General features: G+C 39.4%; 1 protein-coding gene across 1 annotated transcript; it reads right to left on the reverse strand.

Annotated features, from left to right (window-relative positions):
* Positions 1-18,877: 18,877 nt before the first annotated feature.
* LOC130881569 (ATP-dependent RNA helicase DDX18-like) lies at positions 18,878-21,023 on the reverse strand. The gene has a single exon (XM_057781198.1). It carries the CDS (start codon positions 20,956-20,958, stop codon positions 18,976-18,978), a length of 1,983 nt encoding a protein of 660 aa, XP_057637181.1. The 5' UTR covers positions 20,959-21,023; the 3' UTR covers positions 18,878-18,975.
* Positions 21,024-23,037: the final 2,014 nt, after the last annotated feature.

The raw sequence follows: 23,037 nt of genomic DNA on the forward strand, positions 1-23,037 counted from the left end.
TAGTAGGAGGCAGTTTCAAGGTTTCTATTTCTTTCTTTGGAAGCCCATTGTTTGTATGTGTTTGATGATGTAAGGAAACAAAACTTATTGAAGTAGTTTAATTGCCTTTGGAATTCTTTGTGCTCAAATAGAACTGCATAGGAGCCCAAATTTCTGCCTACACCCACAGTCTCTCACTCTATACCTAATTCCAACATACATTTAAGAGACATCAGAGCATGCGAATTTGTGCAGATTATAGCTCCTAACTGGAAGCTCTTTCAGCACAATGTTTTGCCTGTAGAATAAATTCCTGCCAAGTTATTCTGGGTTTATCCATGGTTTTGGTTCAAAAACAAAGCCAAAGATCTATCCTAAACCCACTATTTGGAGAAGGAATACTAGCAACGTCAGAGCAAGAGTAATAATATTTCAATAAATATTTATTCTAATGAACAAAAGTAAAACTTCAGAATTGTATATTTTAGCGACTATATGAGAAAGCAGGAAGCAATTATCATTATTCATCCATTAAACAAAATTAATGTAGAATAAATGCATCAAATAATAAAATTCCCCGAATCTGTTTCTCAAAGAAATATGTGCTTTATGAAAAGTCATTTAAATAAGTAAGAAAACAGAACAAAGAGTGATTATAATTCTTAATCTGACCATACAACTAGTGAAAAAATTGTAGAAGCTAAACGATATACTGGGAAGTTCCTGGAAAAATATTAGGAAAAATATTTCCTAATAAATGTGAAAACCAGAAACCCGTAATCATACATTCAGCCGGAAGATAAAGTTTTCCAGGGAGATTACAGAGTCCCGTCATCTGGGATCAACCAACTTCTGGGATTTTCCACGAACTCGTTTATCATACAATTTTCCAAGCTCAGAAAAAGTAATAAATTTACCCATGTGAGCCTTAAGCGGTACTAGAAGCGCACACTGGGGTAAACATCACCGAAATTTTCAGTCTTCAAACCTTAGGGTGGGGCAGGGACCTTTTCTACTGAAAGAGTTCACTGCAATGCACTGAAGGAGATTTACAAGACATACGAACAAGTCCTGACGTGACGGATTCTGCTCCCTTCCGAGCTCGGGCTCTGTGCGGTTTGGGATATCTGACTTATCTCCGAAGCAGGGTAAAACATTTATAAAATGGGGTCTTAACTTTACAGAGTCCCTTAGTTTTCAACATACAGGTGGAAAGGATGCTCCCGCATAACTGCAAGGAAATGCAGATCGGGATGTGGTGCCCACAGGGAGGAGGGAGAGAATTCCCACTGACCTTTTTGCTGTTTAAAGGACTGAATGGAGCCTGAGTAGTGGACCATTTTCACTCTGCCTGTTCCGGTGGAGTTAAGGAGCTGTCCGAGAGAGATGCAGTACAACAGTCGCCCGACTTTCCAGAGACACTCCTGGGGCTCCAAGCCACATAGCTCATCGCAATCTGACACCTGCTTTAGCCGGCACTTAGCTCTGAAGGCTGTGTGCCCGCCAGTCTCATCGTCATAGCAACGTGGGAGGGCAGTACCGCGGTAGGCTCCCCTCAGTGGCTACTTTTGTAATAACCCCACATTCAGGCTGTTGCTCAGTGCTGCAGTGAGGGTGGGTGTTGCAAAGGGTTTTGGTATATGTGGGAGAGGCAGCAATTTCTTAAGGACGACGCATAAATTCAAGCATTGCTCTAAAGCTGTCACGAAGGAGCTCATTTTCAAGCTCTGAGCCTCCTTATCACACCCAGGCACACTGGTATTAAATTCCTGGAAGTTAGCCTGTAAATAAAGAATGGTGAAGTTGGAATCGGTCCTGACGCAAGAATACTAATGGATGCGGTGCTGTTCTCATCTTTCCTTCTTAAATTTAAATGTGGGGGAGCCCACCACAGCATCCATGGGTTGTGTCAGAAGATAAGCACTTTGCGTTCAAGTTCTCTTCTGCTTCAGAAACTTCGATTTCAATCTTTGTGTGTGTGTGTGTGTGACGCTGCAATACGCAATTCTTCTAAGTATGTTGAAGAAATATCACCTATGGTTCTCAATATAATCGTGTTAAAGTCATAAAAACAATAATTTATATTATAGCATATCATATTTTACAGAAATGAAGACTCACAGCAACTCATAAGTTCCATTATTACATAAATAGGAACCACATTTTCCAATGTAGTCTTTTTTTTCCATATAATCAGAGCTTCTTAACCCCAAAATTCTTCCTAGAACAGGAGAAATAAGGTAGTATTGTACAGAAGTACAGTAAAAGGGTCTGTTGGTTCCTGAATTTGAAGATTTGTCAGACCAATTAATTTAGAGTAAGTTTAGGGTCTAAATAAAATAAGATTTTAAAATGATGTTATTTCACAATTTTAAAAACCTAAAATAGATTGAGTTACTGTTAAATTTTCTTTGTCTTCATACAGGTTGTATGATTCTAACACCATAGAGGTAAGACATATGGGTTTCAAAGAAAGAAATCTCAATTATAAAAAAGTATATAGAACTCAAAAGCTTAAAGCTACAACTGATTTCTATTTGTATAAGGTGGATGGATAGCTTCAATTAGGCTTTTCTCAGATTACTTTAGATATTATCAGTAACAATCTGTGAGGCTGTCTGATATAAAGAAAGAAGAGGACAGACTAAATCACAAAGATAGAGCAGGTGTGGGATCCACTCTGAGTAGAAGGAATTTCAAAGAATATGCCATGATATTGACCAATGAGTAGTAGCTACACACACACACACACACACACACACAGAGGAACTGCTATGCCACAGATTATAGACTCAAGCATGTCTATTGTGAAATGAAGATCTAGCAAAGATCTTATCCATTGTCTCCAAAAAGACATGATAGGTGACTGAACAGATGGTAAGGGAGTTAAACAGCACTTGCTGCTCTTTCAGATGAATCAGTTTTGGCCTCAGCACTAAGTTGGAAGTTCACAATTTTCTTTAACACTAGGGAGCATTAGAGTCTCTGAGGACACCAAACACATGTGTTCCACATACACCATGTGCAGGTAAAGCACTATACACATCAGATAAATAAAAACAAATCTTTTTAAAGGAGTACAAATTCAGTGGATACATCTGTAAAACAACTCCCACATCTCTGGCTCAGGGAGCACTGTGGAAGAATTGGGAAAGAAAGGTTCTAAGAGGCAAAAGATTAGGGAGTTTGCTTTAAGGCTGAATCTCTTAGTCAGGGCAGAAACCACACCCATACAGTCTCATAAACATAACTGGGAAAGTTATCAGCTGCCCAAACAGCACCAGTGGACATACCAAACTGGACAGGTGAATCCCAAGAGAACACCACCTTACAGGAAATTAAGGAATGCTGAGAAATAATTTTTCTTTGGGAAGATAACAATTGGTTATCCAGTACCAAATGGTCAACCCCAAAAGAATATATGCAAGTAGCATTATACAGATTGAGCATGTTTTATTTAGAAATATATACATATAGAGAGAAACAAACATGCAAGTAATAACAATATTCAAAGAGTTCATGAATTTGAAAGAGGACAAGGAAGGAAGTATGGGAGGGATTAGAGAGAGGAAAAGAATGGGAAAATGATGTAATATATCATAATCTAGAAATAAAAGAAAGTAAACAGAAATACTTTTATACAACTACTTTTCAAGACAATTAAACCGAATCCAGGAGCAATAAATAACCATCTTGAGACTGGTTTTGTTTTTCTGGTTATGTCACCTGAAGTCAAGATGATGGTAAACCTGAACTCATAGTTCATTCAGATGTCCTATAATTAAAGAGAATTAGAGACAACCCCAACCTCACGTGAGGCTAAAACCAGGCAGTATATTTGAGAACTAATTCATAGAAGGAAACTAACACACAATAAATCCTTGTCACAGTGATTTGGTTAGAGATCTGATTTGTTTTTCATAGTTTCAAACTACTGAAATAAGTAATAACTTTGAGATGCAATCATCCAATTCAAATAGTTATCATGAAGCTAGCTCATAGAAAGGAATTTAAAGCTTCTGTTTCTAGAAGATACTTCCAGGTGTTAGATGTCGCACCTCGACCTCTTAGAACCTCTCCTGATAATCACTGATTGTCTCCAACTGATCTTCTGACCAGAAGTTGGCAGGAGAAAGGAAACAGCATAGCAGTTTGAATTAGAAATGAATTGAGATTTTCCAAATAGACTGATTATTTTTAAGCAACAAATTTAAAATAATCTCCACTCCATTCACCTCTGTGGTATAGCTATGATTAAACTGTCTTCATACATATTTGGTTATTTTTCTTTTTAACAAAATAAATGAGGTTGTACTGCCAGATTGATTAGCATGGGATTTAAAGAACATTTTTTGCTTGTTTTGAAATCAGTCTTTTAGGTTTTAGCGAAGGTTGCTAGAGAAACAGCTTTGTGAGGGGCTGGGGAAATTTTAAGCTCCATCTGCTTGATAGGCAAGACATTGTAAAAGAGAATGGGAAATGTGTGTGTGTGTGTGTGTGTGTTGTGTTGTGTGTGTGTGTGTGCAGTGCATGCCTGTGCAAGTAAAAACAAAGTGTTTATGTATCATGGGAGGAAAGTGAACAAGAGGAATTGGAGCAATCGCCTTACTGAAAACAAATTTTCCTGCAATCTAGAGAAATATTTTTAGGCTGTCATCTCCATTGTAAATCATTTAGCAGTGTGCATTAAGTTGCCTCAGTAGGAAGACTAAACTGTGTTAGATTGCTTTTTCTTACAGCTCTTGGTTTCAAAACATTCTCCAAATTTTAATGCTTTGATAAAATTGTATTTATGTATTTTTCAGTCAATATCATTATTAGTTCCATATACAGTATGATTTTTAATGTTTTGTGCAATATAAAAATAACTACAGAAACAGCCCAAAATGTCCAGAGTCATTATTTTAACAAATTGCAATTAGGACTTATACTTTAAATACACCCCTTTATTTTTTTTGGTACTTATGCCAACAATACATATTAAATCATACATTCATCTACATTTCCCCCTCAAACCTCTCATGTATATCTTTATATAATTTTTCTTTTTTGTTTTCTTTAGGCATTGACCCAAGGAACACTCTCTCCATCTCTTACAGTTGAAAATTCTCCTCCTGTTTCTGTCTTTAAGCAATCTCCCAGCCCCTCTGCCGCATCTTTCCTCCCGGAGAACTTAGGAATTCTATTTTGTACATAACTTGTGGGTGCTTAGTTTTGAATCTTGCAAGATGACTTTAATAGATATAAGATATTCTCTATCTGTCTATGCTGTGCTCTATCTGCCTGTATGGGTCATGAATCGGCATCCTTAATTAAGATTAATGTTGCCCTCTGTTCTCATTTTCTGAACAGCTACATAAATAGAATCTGCCTTTGCAGTTACAGATTCAAATTAAATTATTTGATGTAATAATGGAAGAATGAAAACACAAACGAATTTTGTAAAGCATCCACCCACAAACAGCAAGGAATAAAGAGAGAGCTCTCTCCCCAGGAGATACTACAGAGAAACATGACCACCTTAAGGTTAGATTGAGTATTGATTAGTAAACTATCTTCTTCATAGAACAGAGAGTTTATCTCCTTTTCCATAGGCTTCATTATTTATTCTTGTAAAGTAAAAAGAAATGAATTACCAAACTGTAAAATCTCTTCAGAAACATATTTAAGTTATTATATTATATATATTTATTATATATTTAATGTGTTGACAAAATTTTAGTCTCAAATTCCTCCATAATTATTACAGTCTCAACTGAGCATTTGAAAAGAATAACAGGAAGGGTAAAGAGTAATTTAACAATTACTTTCTCCGAAGCCTATTGACCTGGATTCAGGAACAGTATAATAATAGAATTAATCAGGCCAGTCCTGCTGATATTCACACTGGTGCTCATCATTCAGAAATGACAAGTCTAATAGATGACTAAGAGAAAGCAGTGGAGGAAAGTCAATATCATCAACCTTGTCTGAGTTGGGCCTCCTGAGTTCTAAGTTTTACCCAGCAGTTTTGAGACAATGATTTATTTGAGAAGATAGCATCAATAGAACTAGAGAATTAGAAAATGAATGTGATAATTTATTATATAAAGTCTATATTTTATGTTCCTGCTCAATGTTTCAATAAGAAGGCACCTGTGGAATAAATACCCTTTTAGTTTGTCAACAAGTACTTTGTCTACAACCTCAATTATGGAATGGTATCTTAAGTTTTGTACATGTTAAAAGAACTGTAACTACATGTAGATAAACTATTCCTCTAAAAATGTTTAAATATTTTCTCTCAGTTGAAAAAAGAAATGATAATTGAATTTCTGTCCATTAATTGACCATTAACAGAGGTCCATTTGTGCTCTTAGTCCTTTCTCCAATGCTTTTTAAAATAAGTATGTTTTGATAATGGTTTTCTTCCTTCCAGACATCTCTGTGTTTGCTGCTATATTTCTTTCCCTTTGGAATGATTGTTTTTAAGCTCTTGAAGTTTTTTTCCAATGCTTATTTATTCTTCAAAGCACCATATAGAATGTCATTTCTTGTATGAAAACTTTCTTCATCCATATCCATTTTCAGTGAACTGTATTATTCCCATTGATGTTATTACTTCATAGCATTTTTGTAATGTTCCTAACATGAGCTATGTATATATAAGTTCTAAGCCAGCATGTGCTCTATTCTTCACTTAAGAGTCAATCATTTAAAGTATACTTTGACTTGATTTTGTGCAATTCCATCTGAAAAAGTATCAACGTGTAAAACTTGATTATATATACTAGATGAATGAATGGTTTATTGTAGCTGTTTATAATAAAGTAGTCCCACACTAGCTCAGAATGGAGTAAAATAAGGTATCTTTATTTAGAGGGTAAACTCACAGATTAGCTGTTTTCTGCATGAGGACAGGAACTGAATCCAGTAGCCAAGGGACTGTGCATGTTTCCACATCTGTATATATAGTAAATGTGGCCACACCCAGAGTGAGCCAGTATTTTAAAGCTATTGGCTGAAGGAGTTCCCAAAGCAGTTTATCTCTGATCTTCAAAATGTGTTATTTGGCAAAAGACTTTAGCAGCAAGCTTTTCAAATATAAATCTATGTGTGGATTATCCTTTGAAATTCATAGATGATCTATGGCTTTGTGTTGTTCTACCATCCTGTTTCTGCCAGTTAGATAATCTTATACATCACAAACCAAACTACTGTTGTGGTTATTTTTTTAAACCTAATAATGTAGTAACTGTGAATTAGTTAGTTATTATTATGCATCTTCACCAGCTTTTCAATTAAAACTCTGATCATAGTAACAATTCTATCACAGTTTTGCAGTTTCCATGATTTTCCTAGCAAAACAAGAACTTTGCAACACTGACTGAGGGATACCAAGTATTTTTGTATTTTTTATTTTATTTTATTTTTTTTTGTAGCTATGCTTCTGCCATACTGATTTAAACCTATGTTTTACTTCTGTGGGACAATGGTCTATACCCTGTAACCTGTTTTATAAATAAATGCCGATTGGCCAGTAGCCAGGCAGGAAGTATAGGTGGGATGACTATGCAGGAAATAGAGGTGGAGCAAAGAGAATCCAGGGAAGAGGAAACACTCTGCAGTCCTCGCCCAGACACAGAGTAAGCCAGACACAGAGCAAAAAGATGTGACTGCTTTGCCAAAAAAAAGTACCAAGCCACATGGTTAACACAGACAAGAATTATGGGCTAATATAAGTTATGAGTTAATAAGAAACCTGAGATACTAGGTCAATCACTTTATAATTAATGTAGATCTCTGTGTGATTTCTTTGGAACATTACAACTGAGGGAACTGGGCAAGACAGAAACCTCTGTCAACATTTTACTATTGCCTAAGAATGTAGGAATGGAAAACAAGTCCTTTGTCCAGGAATAGTTGGATAATAGAAAATAAATTGCATTCTTTTACTGTGTTCTTTTTTGAGTTTTGGTACTTTGACCCTATTGCTTTTTTGATAGTTTTATGATTTTGTTTGAGAGTGGAGAGAGAAGAGAACAGGGGGAGAATATAAAGTTGGTTAGAGAGGGAAAGAGGAAGGTTCTGGGGATGATGGGAGAAAGTCAAACATGATCAAAATATATTGAATGAAAAATTACTTTAACAAATGCAGAGTTCAAAATGAAAAAAAGAGAAAGCAGCTTTTATAAATACAACTTTACATTTCGGGAATAATATATGATTGATCTCTGAAGAATGAGATACTTCCTGTGGTCTCTATGTAAACATGACAAGCCAATCATAAGAGTAACACTATAATACTAAATAACCTCTTAAAATATTATGTGTAAAAATATTTATTTACTGGGAAAATATTCCTGATACCTATTGATAAATGTAGACAAAAAAGTATATCTTTTATCAAAGGTATATGTATATCTATCTGGAATAATTATAAAATATAGCTAAGTCTGCCTAGTATAAAATGGAATAAGTAATTCTATTTCCTTTCAATCAGTGATATTTTAATCTTATTTTCCACCAATAATAGAGCGGCACGTGGCTAGGTTGACTTTGTTCTAGTGTAATTATTAAAATCTCAAATTTTAAAAATTCTATATATTTTAAGGAAAAGATATTTTGTCTAGTCGATTAAATGGGAATGGTCCTATAGTTTCAAATACTTAAATACTTGCTTCCCACTTGGTAGAACTGTTTTGGAAGGATTGGTAGGATTGACTTTGTTGAAAGTGGTGTATTATATGATGCGGATCATGAGGGCTCAGAAATGTATGCCATTCACAGTTAGATGCCTTACCTTATGCCTATGGATCAAAATGTAAGCTCTCACCTCCCTCTCTAGCACCGTGGCTACATGCCTGCTTCTATGTGTCCACCATTAGGGTCATGGACTCTATCCATCTGGACCTGTAAACCCCAAATAATCTTTCTTGTACAGGTGCCTTGGTAATGTTGACTGCACAGGAATAGATAAGTAACTAAGTCAGTTGCCTAACCATTTCTTAAACTAGCAATGAACTGGGAAAGGAAGACGTTGATTAAGGATTCTGGCTGTATATCAGCATACTATCTAACGGTGGGAAAATCAGATTGCATCCTTGTACTTAGATGCTTTACATATAATAAGGCTGATAGCGCAGATTCCATACCTTCACATTTAATAATTCTAGTGATCTTGAATGAACTTAATACCAACTAGCTTCAGGAATGTAATGCTTGTGGCCACTTTGCCCTATCTCATTTCTTTTTTACCTCTATAGACTACTACCAAAGGTAGCAAAAGCCACAAATCTCAATAATTCAAGTCTCTTAATGGAACCTTCTGAAAATTCAAACTCCAGTGAGATCGACACTAAATATTCTGCTATGACAAAATAGTTTACAAATAAACAAAAGCAAAAGGACAACATCACAAAGTAAAATGATTGTTGAATAACTTAACTTAGGAAAGGTTGTCTCGGTGACTTGAAATCACTTATGTACCTACAACCAATATGTCAGCTTTGCTAAAGAGCCTAGGTTTAATATCACTGACTAACTGTCTACTTTCAAAAACAGTTAGCAAATCACACTTTTTATCAAGTATACTCATTTATTTGCTACAATTTCTATATGAGGAGGTGAACAAATATATTCTTTTTATTACATTTAACAAGCTCTGAATTCCATAATTCAAATTCAGCCAGGAAATATAATTTTAATTTTTACAAGCTTTAAACTAAAAGAAACTTTAAATCTTTGCAATTGCCTTAAGAGTAGATGTCATATGGTTGCATAATTCTAGAGGCTTCAAAGTTCCAAAAGCACCAAGTGACTGGGGTAGAAATGGCCCACAGTACAGACATCCTTGCTCTATGCTTGGCTTCTCACCCAATATGGGTCTCTTTGCTAAGTGGAGAAACTCAAGATAGGGTTATGCCACTCACAAAGAAAAGAAAAATCCGCAGCAGTAGTAGCTGCACAAGAATCCCACAGCTTTTGGCAGGCAGAGTTTATAGTAAGATTAGGTGGTAAAAATCAATACAGACCTGCAAAGGCAACTCTAGCCATCTTACAACTCTTCTGTGATTGGATGGATATGGTCAAGGATTCAGCCAATCAGGGACCAGAAGATCCTAAATAAATTAGGCTCTCCTCTAGCTTTAGGTACATTTTGTTAATGGAAGTCAACAGAGAAAGATGTGAAGCCTTCAGGGTGAACTAGCACTATGGAGACACTGACTTGCCTGCTTCCCAAGTTTCAGGCTTCTTCAAAGGGATCTGAGTTTCCTAACCACAAAGAGCGTTCTCCCTCACCTGAAACTTCTGCAGTTGTAGGCAGAGAGAGTCATTCCTGCCTCAGTCACTAGAGACCTGAGATTCCAATCTCTAAGATCTTTCAGATAGGAGACCTACTCTTGGTATCCCTCTAAACTACCTGTAGGTTTGTTGTTTTGGGCTGCTACCCTAAAGCTCCTGATGGCTTTGGGTTGTAATATTTTCCCAAGCCATAATGTCTTGCAGCTACCATTTTATTGCTACCCAAATTTAAGACTTGTTTCTACTACTACTTCATAGTAGTCACTTTTAAGTTGTTTTACCTCTTTAAAAGTTTACGCTAAAGTTCTTCTCATATTTACTCTAAGGCGTGTTCTTGCACAATTCATGGAGGGAAGTCAGGCTAGAATCTAATTTAAGAAAGATGGTCTCAACATATCAACTCTTGAGTTCTGCATTGGCCCTAAATCAAAAAGTCATCTTGTTTATAAAGAAGCAAAAGAATCTCTTCAAAAAGGTGAACAAAATCAATATTCTCCTACTTTCTTCTATTTTGTAGAGCCTATATGATCCACTATAATATTCTCAACAACCCTGGTGCTCTTTTGGTTGGATAAAATGACTGGCATGGGTATTAGTCTTAAAATTTCAGTAGTCAGACTTGCTGAGGTAGACTGGGTAAGTTCCTTATCACCCTTGCTTCTGTGAATGTTGGTCCTATTCCTCTTTAGCTTCCTTTTTCAGTACTCTGTCAAATGGGCTGATGTGATGTTTCCCCATCCCCCCAAAACTGAAGGTTTCTGGCTAGGGCAGTATGCACTATTACAGAAAGCTTTTTAACTTAACTTGCCAGTTGAAATTTCAATAGAAATCTGCACTCTATATTCTCATCTATCTTCATTTTGCCAATCAAATGATACTTTACCAAGGACCTGATTTTAATGTATTCATTCTATCCTGGGTCACTTTCTCTTTGGCCTACTGGTTGCCATGAAATAAAAGTGGGGCACGCTAGGAACTTTGCATGTTGATGGTGATGATTATTCTATGGTCACTTGATATAGAAGGCAATGGGATACGGAGAGGTTGCTGCATACAATAAGGAACAACACATTGACAACTGAATGTCTAATAAAGGGCAGCTCCCTTTGGCCACCTAGCGATAGAGTTTTGATACAGTTTTGATGATGTTCTGTAAAGCGATAAGAGGCTATCCTGTCCTCTTGAGAATAGGATCCCCAAAAGCCAGTACATGCAGCAGAGACACATCCCAGTACCACTGTCACTGGCCTCCCAGTCTGCTCCAACTGTCAACCACATTCAGAGGGACTAGTTTGATCCCATGCTCATTCACTCCCAATCTAGTTGGAGTGGGTGAACCCCCATTAGCTCAGGCAAACTGTCTCAGTGGATGAGCCCCTCATGGTCTTGACCTCCTTGCTCATACCCTCACTCCTTTCACTCTTCAACTAAACCTTGGAGCTCAATCCAGTGCTCCAATGTGGGTCTCCACCTCTATTTCCATCTGTTGTTGGATGAAGGTTCTATGGTGATATTTAAGATAATCATCAGTCTGACTACAGGGCAAGGCCATTTCAGGCACCCTCTCCTCTATTGCTTATGGAATTCCCAGGAATTCAGTCTATTTCTACAGTACCTGCAAACTCATGAAGTATTAGGATAGAACTGAATTGTTGCGATAGCTTTTGAAATGATTATCTGAGATGTTAGGATGTTCTATAGATCAGGAGATCATGAGTATAAGATTTCAACTCAGTAAAATTTGGCATTTATTTATTTACTTATTTGCTTATTATTTTCCAGTGACAGACTACTGATTTCAAGCAGCTTGGAAACACAATCATGGAATATTTAATAAAGCATTTTATTTATAATTGAGTATGTTATATTGAACATATACAGTTTTGAAAAAAAATTTCTTAACCTTTTTTTTATTTCCAGAATATTGGCATGCCTACAATTCTTGCTTTACTCATATACATTTTTATTCATTTATTTATATAAAAGTTTCTATAAGCCACATCTAATATATGATGGATAATAATCTCTCAATACTGAAATATAAAGTAAGATATAAAATAGATTTTAGATAAAATATGATTATTATAAAGTAGATTACAAAAGAGATTTACATTTGATATTAGCAATCCTAACATTTCTATATGAATTAAATACTCACTGCAAAGGACAATATTGCAATTAAGAAATTTTTTTCTAATGTGTATCAGTTTGTTATGTCTGTAGAATATGATTTTCCTATGGCAGCTTGTTACCAGCTTTCCCATTTCAGGAGGGTTCAGTGTAAATGTCTGACATTTCAATGTTATACCTGATTTCATGATAGTGGTCTTAAGGTGTTCTCAATTTCCTTATTACTTCAAATCAGGTTAAATGCAGACTCAACTAGCTATCTTCTCTGTTTGAATGCTGACCGTTACATAAATGCAGCTCTATGAAGAGAATAGTGTAAGGGGCCCTAGCTCTTGTCTACACCATCCATGTGTGTTTGTGTCTGTGCATGTGTGTGAGCGCACACGTGTGTCTGTGCATCTCTGTGTGTGTGTGTATACACCACATATCTGTAATAGAAATGTTGGTGAGATGGCAAGGAGATGAGATGTAGGAGAAATCTGACCTCAGCTGAATAACAGAAACATATAATTCAGCAGCACCACTTAGAACCCTGTATAAAAAGATCTATGACATATCCTTTGTCAACTGATATACAGATGTCATAAATACAATTAGAGATAGGTGGGAAGACACAGACATACAGACACATGCATACACACATGCATGCATGCACATGAGAGAGGTTGTTAAACAGTAGATAATCCATTTTCTTATCTGCTATAGAAACTCGTCCAATTGTTTCAAATTGTTTATTATTTGTCAATAAAAATATGGTTGGTTGTCAGTTCCTACAAAGATAAAAAACAAAATATTTGTTAGAATCATTCAAGCACTTAAATTTAATATTCATTTATACATAAGTTTCAATATCTTGAGTGCTTATTTTATATACTGTGTACACAGCACCTCAAAAATTCCAATTAAAAGTTTCCTTCCAAAAAACATCTTTAGAGCTCCTGCTGCAGGGCTTTCTTTCCTACACACCCCTCCCCCCCAAGCCTGCCTTGTCTGCAAGGTCCTTTGCTGAGGAACAGCTTCCTTCTCCTACACTAAGGCTACCCACCCAGAGCAGTGAGGAGGGTCTGACTAGCTGGCAGGCCTCAGGGTCCCCCACAAGGGAGCGGGGCCCCTGCTGCTGGGGCTGCAGGGTTTGCTGTGCTCTTCTGGACCTGCCCTGACTGCCATGTTCTTCCCTTTGACCCTGGCTCATTGGGCTACCAGGCATCCCTGTGTAGGTGCTGAGAAGTTCCACCTAGATGGGTGAGTGTATGCTATCCAGGGGCGGACTGTAATGGAAGAGAGCACAAATCCCCCTCCCCCAGCTCCTGCTGCAGGGCTTTCATTCCTACACCGCCACCCCCCCAAGCCTACCTTGTCTGCAAGGTCCTTTGCTGAGGAACAGCTTCCTGCTCCTACACTAAGGCTACCCACTCAGAGTGGTGAGTACCTGCCTACCGGGCAGATCTCCTTCAAGAACCCCGAAAGGGAGCGGGGGGCAAATCCAGCTTGTGCTGCAGGGTTGCCTACAAAGATAAGAAACAAAATATTTGTTAGAATCATTCAAACACTTAAATTTAATATTCATTTATACGTAAGTTTCAATATCTTGAGTCCTTATTTTATATATTGTGTACACAGCACCTCAAAAATCCCAATTACAAGTTTCCTTCCAAAAAACATCTTTAGGGCTCCTGCTGCAGGGCTTTTTTTCCTACACACCCCTCCCCCCCATGCCTGCCTTGTCTGCAAGGTCCTTTGCTGAGGAACAGCTTTCTGCTCATACACTAAGGCTACCCACCCAGAGCAGTGAGTGCCTGCCTACCGGGCAGGCCTCCCTCAGGAACCCCCGAAAGGGAGCACAGGCACCTCCAGCTTGTGCTGCAGGGTTGCCTACAAAGATAAAAAACAAAATATTTGTTAGAATCATTCAAACACTTAAATTTAATATTCATTTATACGTAAGTTTCAATATCTTGAGTCCTTATTTTATATACTGTGTAACAGCACCTCAAAAATCCCAATTACAAGTTTCCTTCCAAAAAAAATCTTTAGAGCTCCTGCTGCAGGGCTTTCTTTCCTACACACCCCTCCCCCCCAAGCCTGCCTTGTCTGCAAGGTCCTTTGCTGAGGAACAGCTTCCTGCTCCTACACTAAGGCTACCCACTCAGAGTGGTGAGTACCTGCCTACAGGGCAGATCTCCTTCAAGAACCCCGAAAGGGAGCGGGGGGCAAATCCAGCTTGTGCTGCAGGGTTGCCTACAAAGATAAGAAACAAAATATTTGTTAGAATCATTCAAACACTTAAATTTAATATTCATTTATACGTAAGTTTCAATATCTTGAGTCCTTATTTTATATATTGTGTACACAGCACCTCAAAAATCCCAATTACAAGTTTCCTTCCAAAAAACATCTTTAGGGCTCCTGCTGCAGGGCTTTTTTTCCTACACACCCCTCCCCCCCATGCCTGCCTTGTCTGCAAGGTCCTTTGCTGAGGAACAGCTTTCTGCTCATACACTAAGGCTACCCACCCAGAGCAGTGAGTGCCTGCCTACCGGGCAGGCCTCCCTCAGGAACCCCCGAAAGGGAGCACAGGCACCTCCAGCTTGTGCTGCAGGGTTGCCTACAAAGATAAAAAACAAAATATTTGTTAGAATCATTCAAACACTTAAATTTAATATTCATTTATACGTAAGTTTCAATATCTTGAGTCCTTATTTTATATACTGTGTAACAGCACCTCAAAAATCCCAATTACAAGTTTCCTTCCAAAAAAAATCTTTAGAGCTCCTGCTGCAGGGCTTTCTTTCCTACACACCCCTCCCCCCCAAGCCTGCCTTGTCTGCAAGGTCCTTTGCTGAGGAACAGCTTCCTGCTCCTACACTAAGGCTACCCACTCAGAGTGGTGAGTACCTGCCTACAGGGCAGATCTCCTTCAAGAACCCCGAAAGGGAGCGGGGGGCAAATCCAGCTTGTGCTGCAGGGTTGCCTACAAAGATAAGAAACAAAATATTTGTTAGAATCATTCAAACACTTAAATTTAATATTCATTTATACGTAAGTTTCAATATCTTGAGTCCTTATTTTATATATTGTGTACACAGCACCTCAAAAATCCCAATTACAAGTTTCCTTCCAAAAAACATCTTTAGGGCTCCTGCTGCAGGGCTTTTTTTCCTACACACCCCTCCCCCCCATGCCTGCCTTGTCTGCAAGGTCCTTTGCTGAGGAACAGCTTTCTGCTCATACACTAAGGCTACCCACCCAGAGCAGTGAGTGCCTGCCTACCGGGCAGGCCTCCCTCAGGAACCTCCGAAAAGGAGCACAGGCACCTCCAGCTTGTGCTGCAGGGTTGCCTACAAAGATAAAAAACAAAATATTTGTTAGAATCATTCAAACACTTAAATTTAATATTCATTTATACGTAAGTTTCAATATCTTGAGTCCTTATTTTATATACTGTGTAACAGCACCTCAAAAATCCCAATTACAAGTCTCCTTCCAAAAAACATCTTTAGAGCTCCTGCTGCAGGGCTTTCTTTCCTACACACCCCTCCCCCCCCAAGCCTGCCTTGTCTACAAGGTCTTTTGCTGAGGAACAGCTTCCTGCTCCTACACTAAGGCTACCCATGCAGAGCTGTGAGGGTCTGACTAGCTGACAGGCCTCAAGGTCTCCCACAAGGGATCAGGGCCCTTGTTGCTGGGGCTGCAGGGTCTGGTGTGCTCTTCTGGACCCGCCCTGCCTGCCATGTTCTTCCCTTTGTCCCTGGCTAATTGGGCTACCAGGCATCCCTGTGTAGGTGCTGAGAAGTTCCACCTGGATGGGTGAGTGTGTGCTATCCAGGGGCGGATTGTCCTGGAAGAGAGCACAAACCCCCCTCCCCCAGCTCCTGCTGCAGAGCTTTCTTTCCTACACCCCCTGCCCCCCCAAGCCTGCCTTGTCTGCAAGGTCCTTTGCTGAGGAACAGCTTCCTGCTCCTATACTAAGGCTACCCATTCAGAGTGGTGAGTGCCTGCCTACCGGGCAGGCCTCAAGAACCCCGGAAAGGGAGCGCAGGCACCTCCAGCTTGTGCTACAGGGTTGCCTACAAAGATAAAAAACAAAATATTTGTTAGAATCTTTCAAACACTTAAATTTAATATTCATTTATACGTAAGTTTCAATATCTTGAGTCCTTATTTTATATACTGTGTACACAGCACCTCAAAAATCCTAATTACCAGTCTCCTTCCAAAGAACATCTTTAGAGCTCCTGCTGCAGGGCTTTCTTTCCTACAAACCCTCCCCCCCAAGCCTGCCCTGTCTGCAAGGTCCTTTGCTGAGGAACAGCTTCCTGCTCCTACACTAAGGCTACCCACCCAGAGCAGTGAGGAGGGTCTGACTAGCTGGCAGGCCTCAAGTTCCCCCACAAGGGAGCGAGGCCCTTGCTGCTGGGGCTGCAGGGTCTGGTGTGCTCTTCTGGACCCGCCCTGCCTGCCATGTTCTTCCCTTTGTCCCTGGCTCATTGGGCTTCCAGGCATCCCTGTGTAGGTGCCGAGAAGTTCCACCTGGATGGGTGAGTGTGTGCTATTCAGGGGCGGACTGTACTGGAAGAGAGCACAAACCCCTCTCCCCAGCTCCTGCTGCAGGGCTTCACTCCTACACCCCCTGCCCCCCCAAGCCTGCCTTGTCTGCAAGGTCCTTTGCTGAGGAACAGCTTCCTGCTCCTATACTAAGGCTACCCATTCAGAGTGGTGAGTGCCTGCCTACCGGGCAGGCCTCAAGAACCCCCGAAAGGGAGTTCATGCACCTCCAGCTTATGCTGCAGGGTTGCCTATGTTCTACTAGACCCCGCCCTACCCCCCACATTTGCCCTTTTGTCTGCGGGTCATTGGACTACCAGGCTTCCATGTTTTGGTGTTGAGGAGTCCATCTGGAAGGAAACGGTTCCTGCCCCTACATTGAGGAGATACACCCAGGGAGTTAGTCACAGCAAAGACTGGACCAAGACACCAGGCCTCTCCTGGCTCCATTTGAAGGAAGAGATGGGCAGGCGCCAATGCAAGAATTCCTCCAACAACCTGAAAGGCAACGTGACATCACCAGAATCCAGGAATCCCGAAATAAGAATTGTACACCCTATTCCAGAAGAATTAGAAGAATTCGACTCAAAAGTGAATTATATGAAAATAATAGAGGACCTTAAACAGGAGGTGAAAAACTGCCATAATCAATGAGAGATTACAAAGAAAAAGGTAGAGGAAATGAATAAACCTCTCAAAGATACCCAGGAAAACCAAGAGAAACAAGAAAAAGCAACCAAACAGGTAAGGGAAACGGTTCAAGACTTGAAGAATGAAATGGAAGTAATGAAGAAAACACAAACCGAGGGAAGGGTGAAGATGGAAAATTTGGATAAACGAACAGGAACTACAGAGACAAGTACTACCAACAGATTACAAGCGATAGAAGAAAGAATCTCAGACACTGAAGATACCATAGAAAAAATAAACACACTGATCAAAGAAAACAGCAAAACTAACAAATTCTCATCACAAAATATTCAGGAAATATGGGACACAATAAAAAGATCAAACCTAAGAATAATAGGAATAGATGAAGGAGAAGTACAGCTCAATGGTCCAGAAAATATATTTAATAAAATTATAGGAGAAAACTTTCCCAACCTGAAGAAAGATATTCCTTTGAAGGTCCAAGAAGCATACAGAACACCGAATAGACTGGATCAAAAAAAAAAATCTCCTTGTCATATAATAATCAAAACAAAAAACATACAGAATAAAGAAAGAATATTAAGAGCTGAAAAGGAAAAAGGACAAGTTACTTATAAAGGTAAACCTATCAGACTTACACCTGACTTCTCTATGGAAATCATGAAAGCCAGAAGGTCTAGGATAGATGTACTGCAGAAACTAAGAGACCATGGATGCAAGTCCAGACTACTATACCCAGCCAAGCTTTCGTTCACTATAAATGGAGAAAACAAAATTTTCCAGGATAAAAACAAATTTAAACAATACGTAGCCACAAATCCAGCCTTACAGAAAGTAATTGAAGGAAAATCACAACCCAAGGAGTCCAACAATGCCCACCATAACTCAGACATCAAATGACCCTTCACCATCGCAACTCAAAGAAGAGAAACACACAAACTCTACTACCAAAAAAAAAAAAAGAAAGAAAGAAAGAAAAAATGACCGGAGTTAACAACCACTGGTCATTAATATCACTTAATATCAATGGACTCAACTCACCTATAAAGAGGCACAGGCTAAGAGATTGGATACGAAAACAGGATCCAACATTCTGCTGTTTACAAGAAACACACCTCAACCACAAAGACAGACATCTACTCAGAGTAAAGGGCTGGGAAAAGGTTTATCAAGCAAACAGACCTAAGAAAGAAGCAGGTGTGGCCATACTAATTTCTTTTTTTTTTTTTTTTTTTTTTTTTTTTTTTTTTTGATTTTTGGAAGTATTTAAAAATAAAAATTATCATTCATAGTAAAGACAAAAAGATCCTAAAGGTGATTTTAAAAAGTTCTTTCTTAAAGAGAAAGGGGAAATTAGGGCAAAGTCCAGGTGGAAAGACATTCCCGTCAGTGAGAAAACTGCCTGCGGTCCGTTGTCTTCTTGCTGATGTGTTTAAAAATCTTGGACTTCTCCACTTTCTTTGTTTTCTGGTAGCCAAATCCACCGCCACTTCCTCTCTTTTTAAGCTTGCCATCATGGCTGCTCACGTTCAGATCAACGAAGGGAGGAACCTTAAAGCCAAAGGACAGAGCCACCTGCGGCAAGTTCAAGTTGTTCACATCGAAGATCTGCTTGAGAGAGTGGGAGTCGTAGGCTCGTATGTAGGACTTGTATGCTTCCTGCGCGGACTTATGAAGAAAATAGTTCTTTTCGATCAGCTTTTCCAGCTGAGACTGAATATCAGAAACTTTAGACCAGGAAAAGTCGAACTGATTCAGTGGAACCTTGGATTGCTTTAAGTAACGAAGGAAACCCAACTCTTCAGGGCGCAGGATGAGCAGGGCATGCCCTCTTCCGTTCAGGCCCCGAGCCGTTCTACCCACACGATGAATGTATTCCTTGGGGTCATCGGGAGGGTCATACTGAACAATCCAGTCGACTTCAGGGATGTCCAGCCCCCTGGCTGCCACATCTGTGCACAGCAGTATCCCTGAATCTGCATTGCAGAATTGGAAGAATGTGGTTGTTCGCTTATTTTGCTTTTGCCTTCCATGGATGGCCAAGACAGGCAGGTCAATGTAGTTCAGTAGCTCATAGTGGTACTTCACAGACATACAGGACGAAAAGAAGACCATCACTTTCTTCTTTCGGTTCTTCTTAAGGAATGTGAAGAGCAGAAGGAACCTCTTCTCAGAGGGACACACAACATATCCCTGCTCAAGTCCATCCACTGTGGCAACCTCTTTATCATCATCAACACCCACATACAATGGCTCTTTTTTCAGAGAAATTCTTGCCAAGTCTTCAACTTTTCGAGTTTGTGTGGCAGAAAAGAGCATGGTTTGCCTGCGTACTGGCAAAAGTTTAATAATTTGCTTTAATTCTTCTTCAAATCCAACATCCAAGATACGATCAGCCTCATCAATAACGAGACACTGGAGGTTCTTGTACATGAACCCTGGAGTATTCTGCATGTGGTCTAGAAGCCGGCCGGGGGTGGCCACGACAATGTTGATGCCGTTGGTGAGCTTCTGCGCTTCAGCAGACCTGTTACTGCCACCCATGATCAGCCCGTACGTGTGAACATGGTGCGTCATCAGTTCCTTAAGAACACCAAAGGTCTGCATGGCCAGTTCTCTGGTAGGAGAGAGAATCAGGACTCCTGTTCCATTCCTGGGCATAAACTTTAACTTCACAATGAGCTCGATCACAGGGATGAGGAAAGCCAGAGTTTTGCCACTGCCAGTTTTAGCAGCTGCTAGAAGATCCCTGCCTTCCAGAAGTGGCCTGATACTTTTATGTTGGATCTCAGTCATGCGCTTGAAGCCCATTTCTTCTATAGCCTTTAGAGTGTTTTCATTGACGAGGTTAGACAAGGAAGCAAACGAAGTGTCCTCAAAAGCTCCTGTCAGCCCCAGGGGCAGACTGGGCACTTCCTTGTCATCTGGCTTCTCCACAGCATCTTCTGCTTCAAGAGCCACAGTGCTTTCTTCAGTTTTTGCTTTTTTGGTGTCAGGCTCTGCATCATTTGCCATTTTCCTCTTTTTCTTCTTCTTTTTCTTTTTTGATTCTGAATCAGGAGATGGCGGTGCTGCCGTTTCTCCATTGGTTACAGCGGTAGGTTTCTGGGGTAACTTTTCAACTTTCGAGTTTTCTGCTGTCTCTTCAGGCATGCCTCCACTTTGTACTTCTGCTGAGCCCACCCTCGCAGCATGCTTTACGGCTTTCTTAACTTTTCTGACCTTTACCTCTTCTTTGGGCACATCTTCATTGGAAGGTTGGGATAGGCTCGTGTTTGATGCTTCTTGCAGCTTCAGGTTTCGCTGCCGCAGCTTGATGTTCCTCTTCTCGATCTTCTTGCGCAGGAGCTTCATTTGTAAGTGCGACATGTTTGCCGGGCCGCGCCAGCAGGCTGCACTGAGCAGTAGCTGCACGTGCGTAGTCGGAACCTGGAAGCGTGTCCCCATACTAATTTCTAACAAAGTTGACTTCAAACTAAAATCAATCAGAAGAGATGGAGAGGGACATTTTTTATTCATAACAGGAACAATTCATCAGGATGAAGTCTCAATCCTGAATATCTATGCCCCTAATATAAAATCACCTACTTATGTAAAAGAAACATTACTAAAACTCAAGGCAGTCATCAAACCACACACACTAATAGTAGGAGATTTCAACACTCCTCTCTCACCAATGGACAGGTCAATCAGACAGAAACCTAACAGAGAAATAAGAGGATTAAGGGAGGTAATGAATCAAATGGACTTAACAGACATCTATAGAACATTCCACCCAAATAGGAAAGAATATACCTTCTCTGCAGCTCATGGAACCTTCTCGAAAATTGACCACATACTCGGTAACAAAGCAAACTTACACAGTTACAAAAAAAATTAGTAACCACCTGTGTCTTATCAGTTCACCATGGATTAAAGTTAGAATTCAACAACAATGCTACCCCAGAAAGGCTACGAACTCATGGAAACTGGACAGTCAACTACTGAATCACACCTGGATCAAGGAAGAAATAAAGAAAGAAATTAAAGTCTTTCTTGAATTCAATGAAAACGAAGACTCAACATACTCAAACCTATGAGACACTATGAAAGCAGTGCTAAGAGAAAAGTTCATAGCACTAAGTGCCCACTTAAAGAAAACGGAGAAAGCACACATTGGAGACTAAACAGCCCCCCTGACAGCTCTAGAAAAAAAAGAAGCAGACTCACCTAGGAGGAGTAGAAGACTGGAAATAATCAAACTGAGGACTGAAATCAACAAAATAGAAACACAGAAAATAATCCAAAGAATCAATGAAACAAAAAGCTGGTTCTTGGAGAAAATCAACAAGATTGATAAACCCCTATCCAAACGAATCAAACGGCGGAGAGAGAATACGCAAATTAATAAGATCAGAAACAAAAAGGGAGACATAACCACAGACACAGAAGAAATTCAGAGAATCATTAGGTCTTACTACAAAAGCCTGTATGCCACAAAATTGGAAAATGTAAAAGAAATGGACACTTCCTTAGGTAAGTACCATATACCAAAGTTAAACCAGGACCAGGTGAACAATCTAAATAGACAAGTTAGTGGCAAAGAATTAGAAGCTGTTATAAAAAACCTCCCTACCAAAAAAAGCCCAGGTCCAGACGGCTACAATACAGAATTCTACCAGAACTTCCAAAAAGACCTAATACCTATACTCCTTAATGTATTTCACAATATAGAAACAGAGAAGTCATTGCCAAATTCCTTTTATGAAGCTGCAGTTACTCTGATACCAAAACCACACAAAGACACAACCAAGAAAGAGAACTACAGGCCAATCTCACTCATGAACATTGATGCGAAAATCCTCAATAAAATACTGGCAAACTGAATCCAAGAACACATTAGAAAAATTATCCATTATGATCAAGTAGGCTTCATCCCTGAGATGCAGGGCTGGTTCAACATACGAAAATCTATCAATGTAATCCATCATATAAATAAACTGAAAGATAAAAACCATATGATCATTTCATTAGATGCTGAAAAAGCATTTGACAAAATTCAACATCCCTTTATGATAAAGAACTTAGAGAGATTAGGGATACAAGGGTCGTACCTACTATAATAAAAACTATTTATAGCAAGCCGACAGCTAACATCAAATTAAATGGAGAGAAACTCAAAGCTATTCCACTAAAATCAGGAACATGACAAGGCTGTCCACTCTCTCCATACCTCTTCAATATAGTGCTTGAAATTCTAGCGATAGCAATAAGACAACATAAGGTGATCAAAGGGATTCAAATTGGAAAGGAAGAAGTTAAACTTTCATTATTTGCAGATGATATGATAGTGTACATAAGCGACCCCAAAAACTCCAGCAAAGAACTCCTACAGCTGATAAACACCTTTAGTAGCGTGGCAGGATACAAGATCAATTTCAAAAAATCAGTTGCCCTCCTATACACAAA

The sequence above is a fragment of the Chionomys nivalis genome, chromosome 9 (assembly GCF_950005125.1).
Source record: "Chionomys nivalis chromosome 9, mChiNiv1.1, whole genome shotgun sequence".
Lineage (NCBI taxonomy): Eukaryota > Metazoa > Chordata > Mammalia > Rodentia > Cricetidae > Chionomys > Chionomys nivalis.

Excerpts from the sequence above, each read along its gene's own strand:
- LOC130881569 (XM_057781198.1), bottom strand. The coding sequence starts at position 20,958 with ATGTCGCACTTACAAATGAAGCTCCTGCGCAAGAAGATCGAGAAGAGG.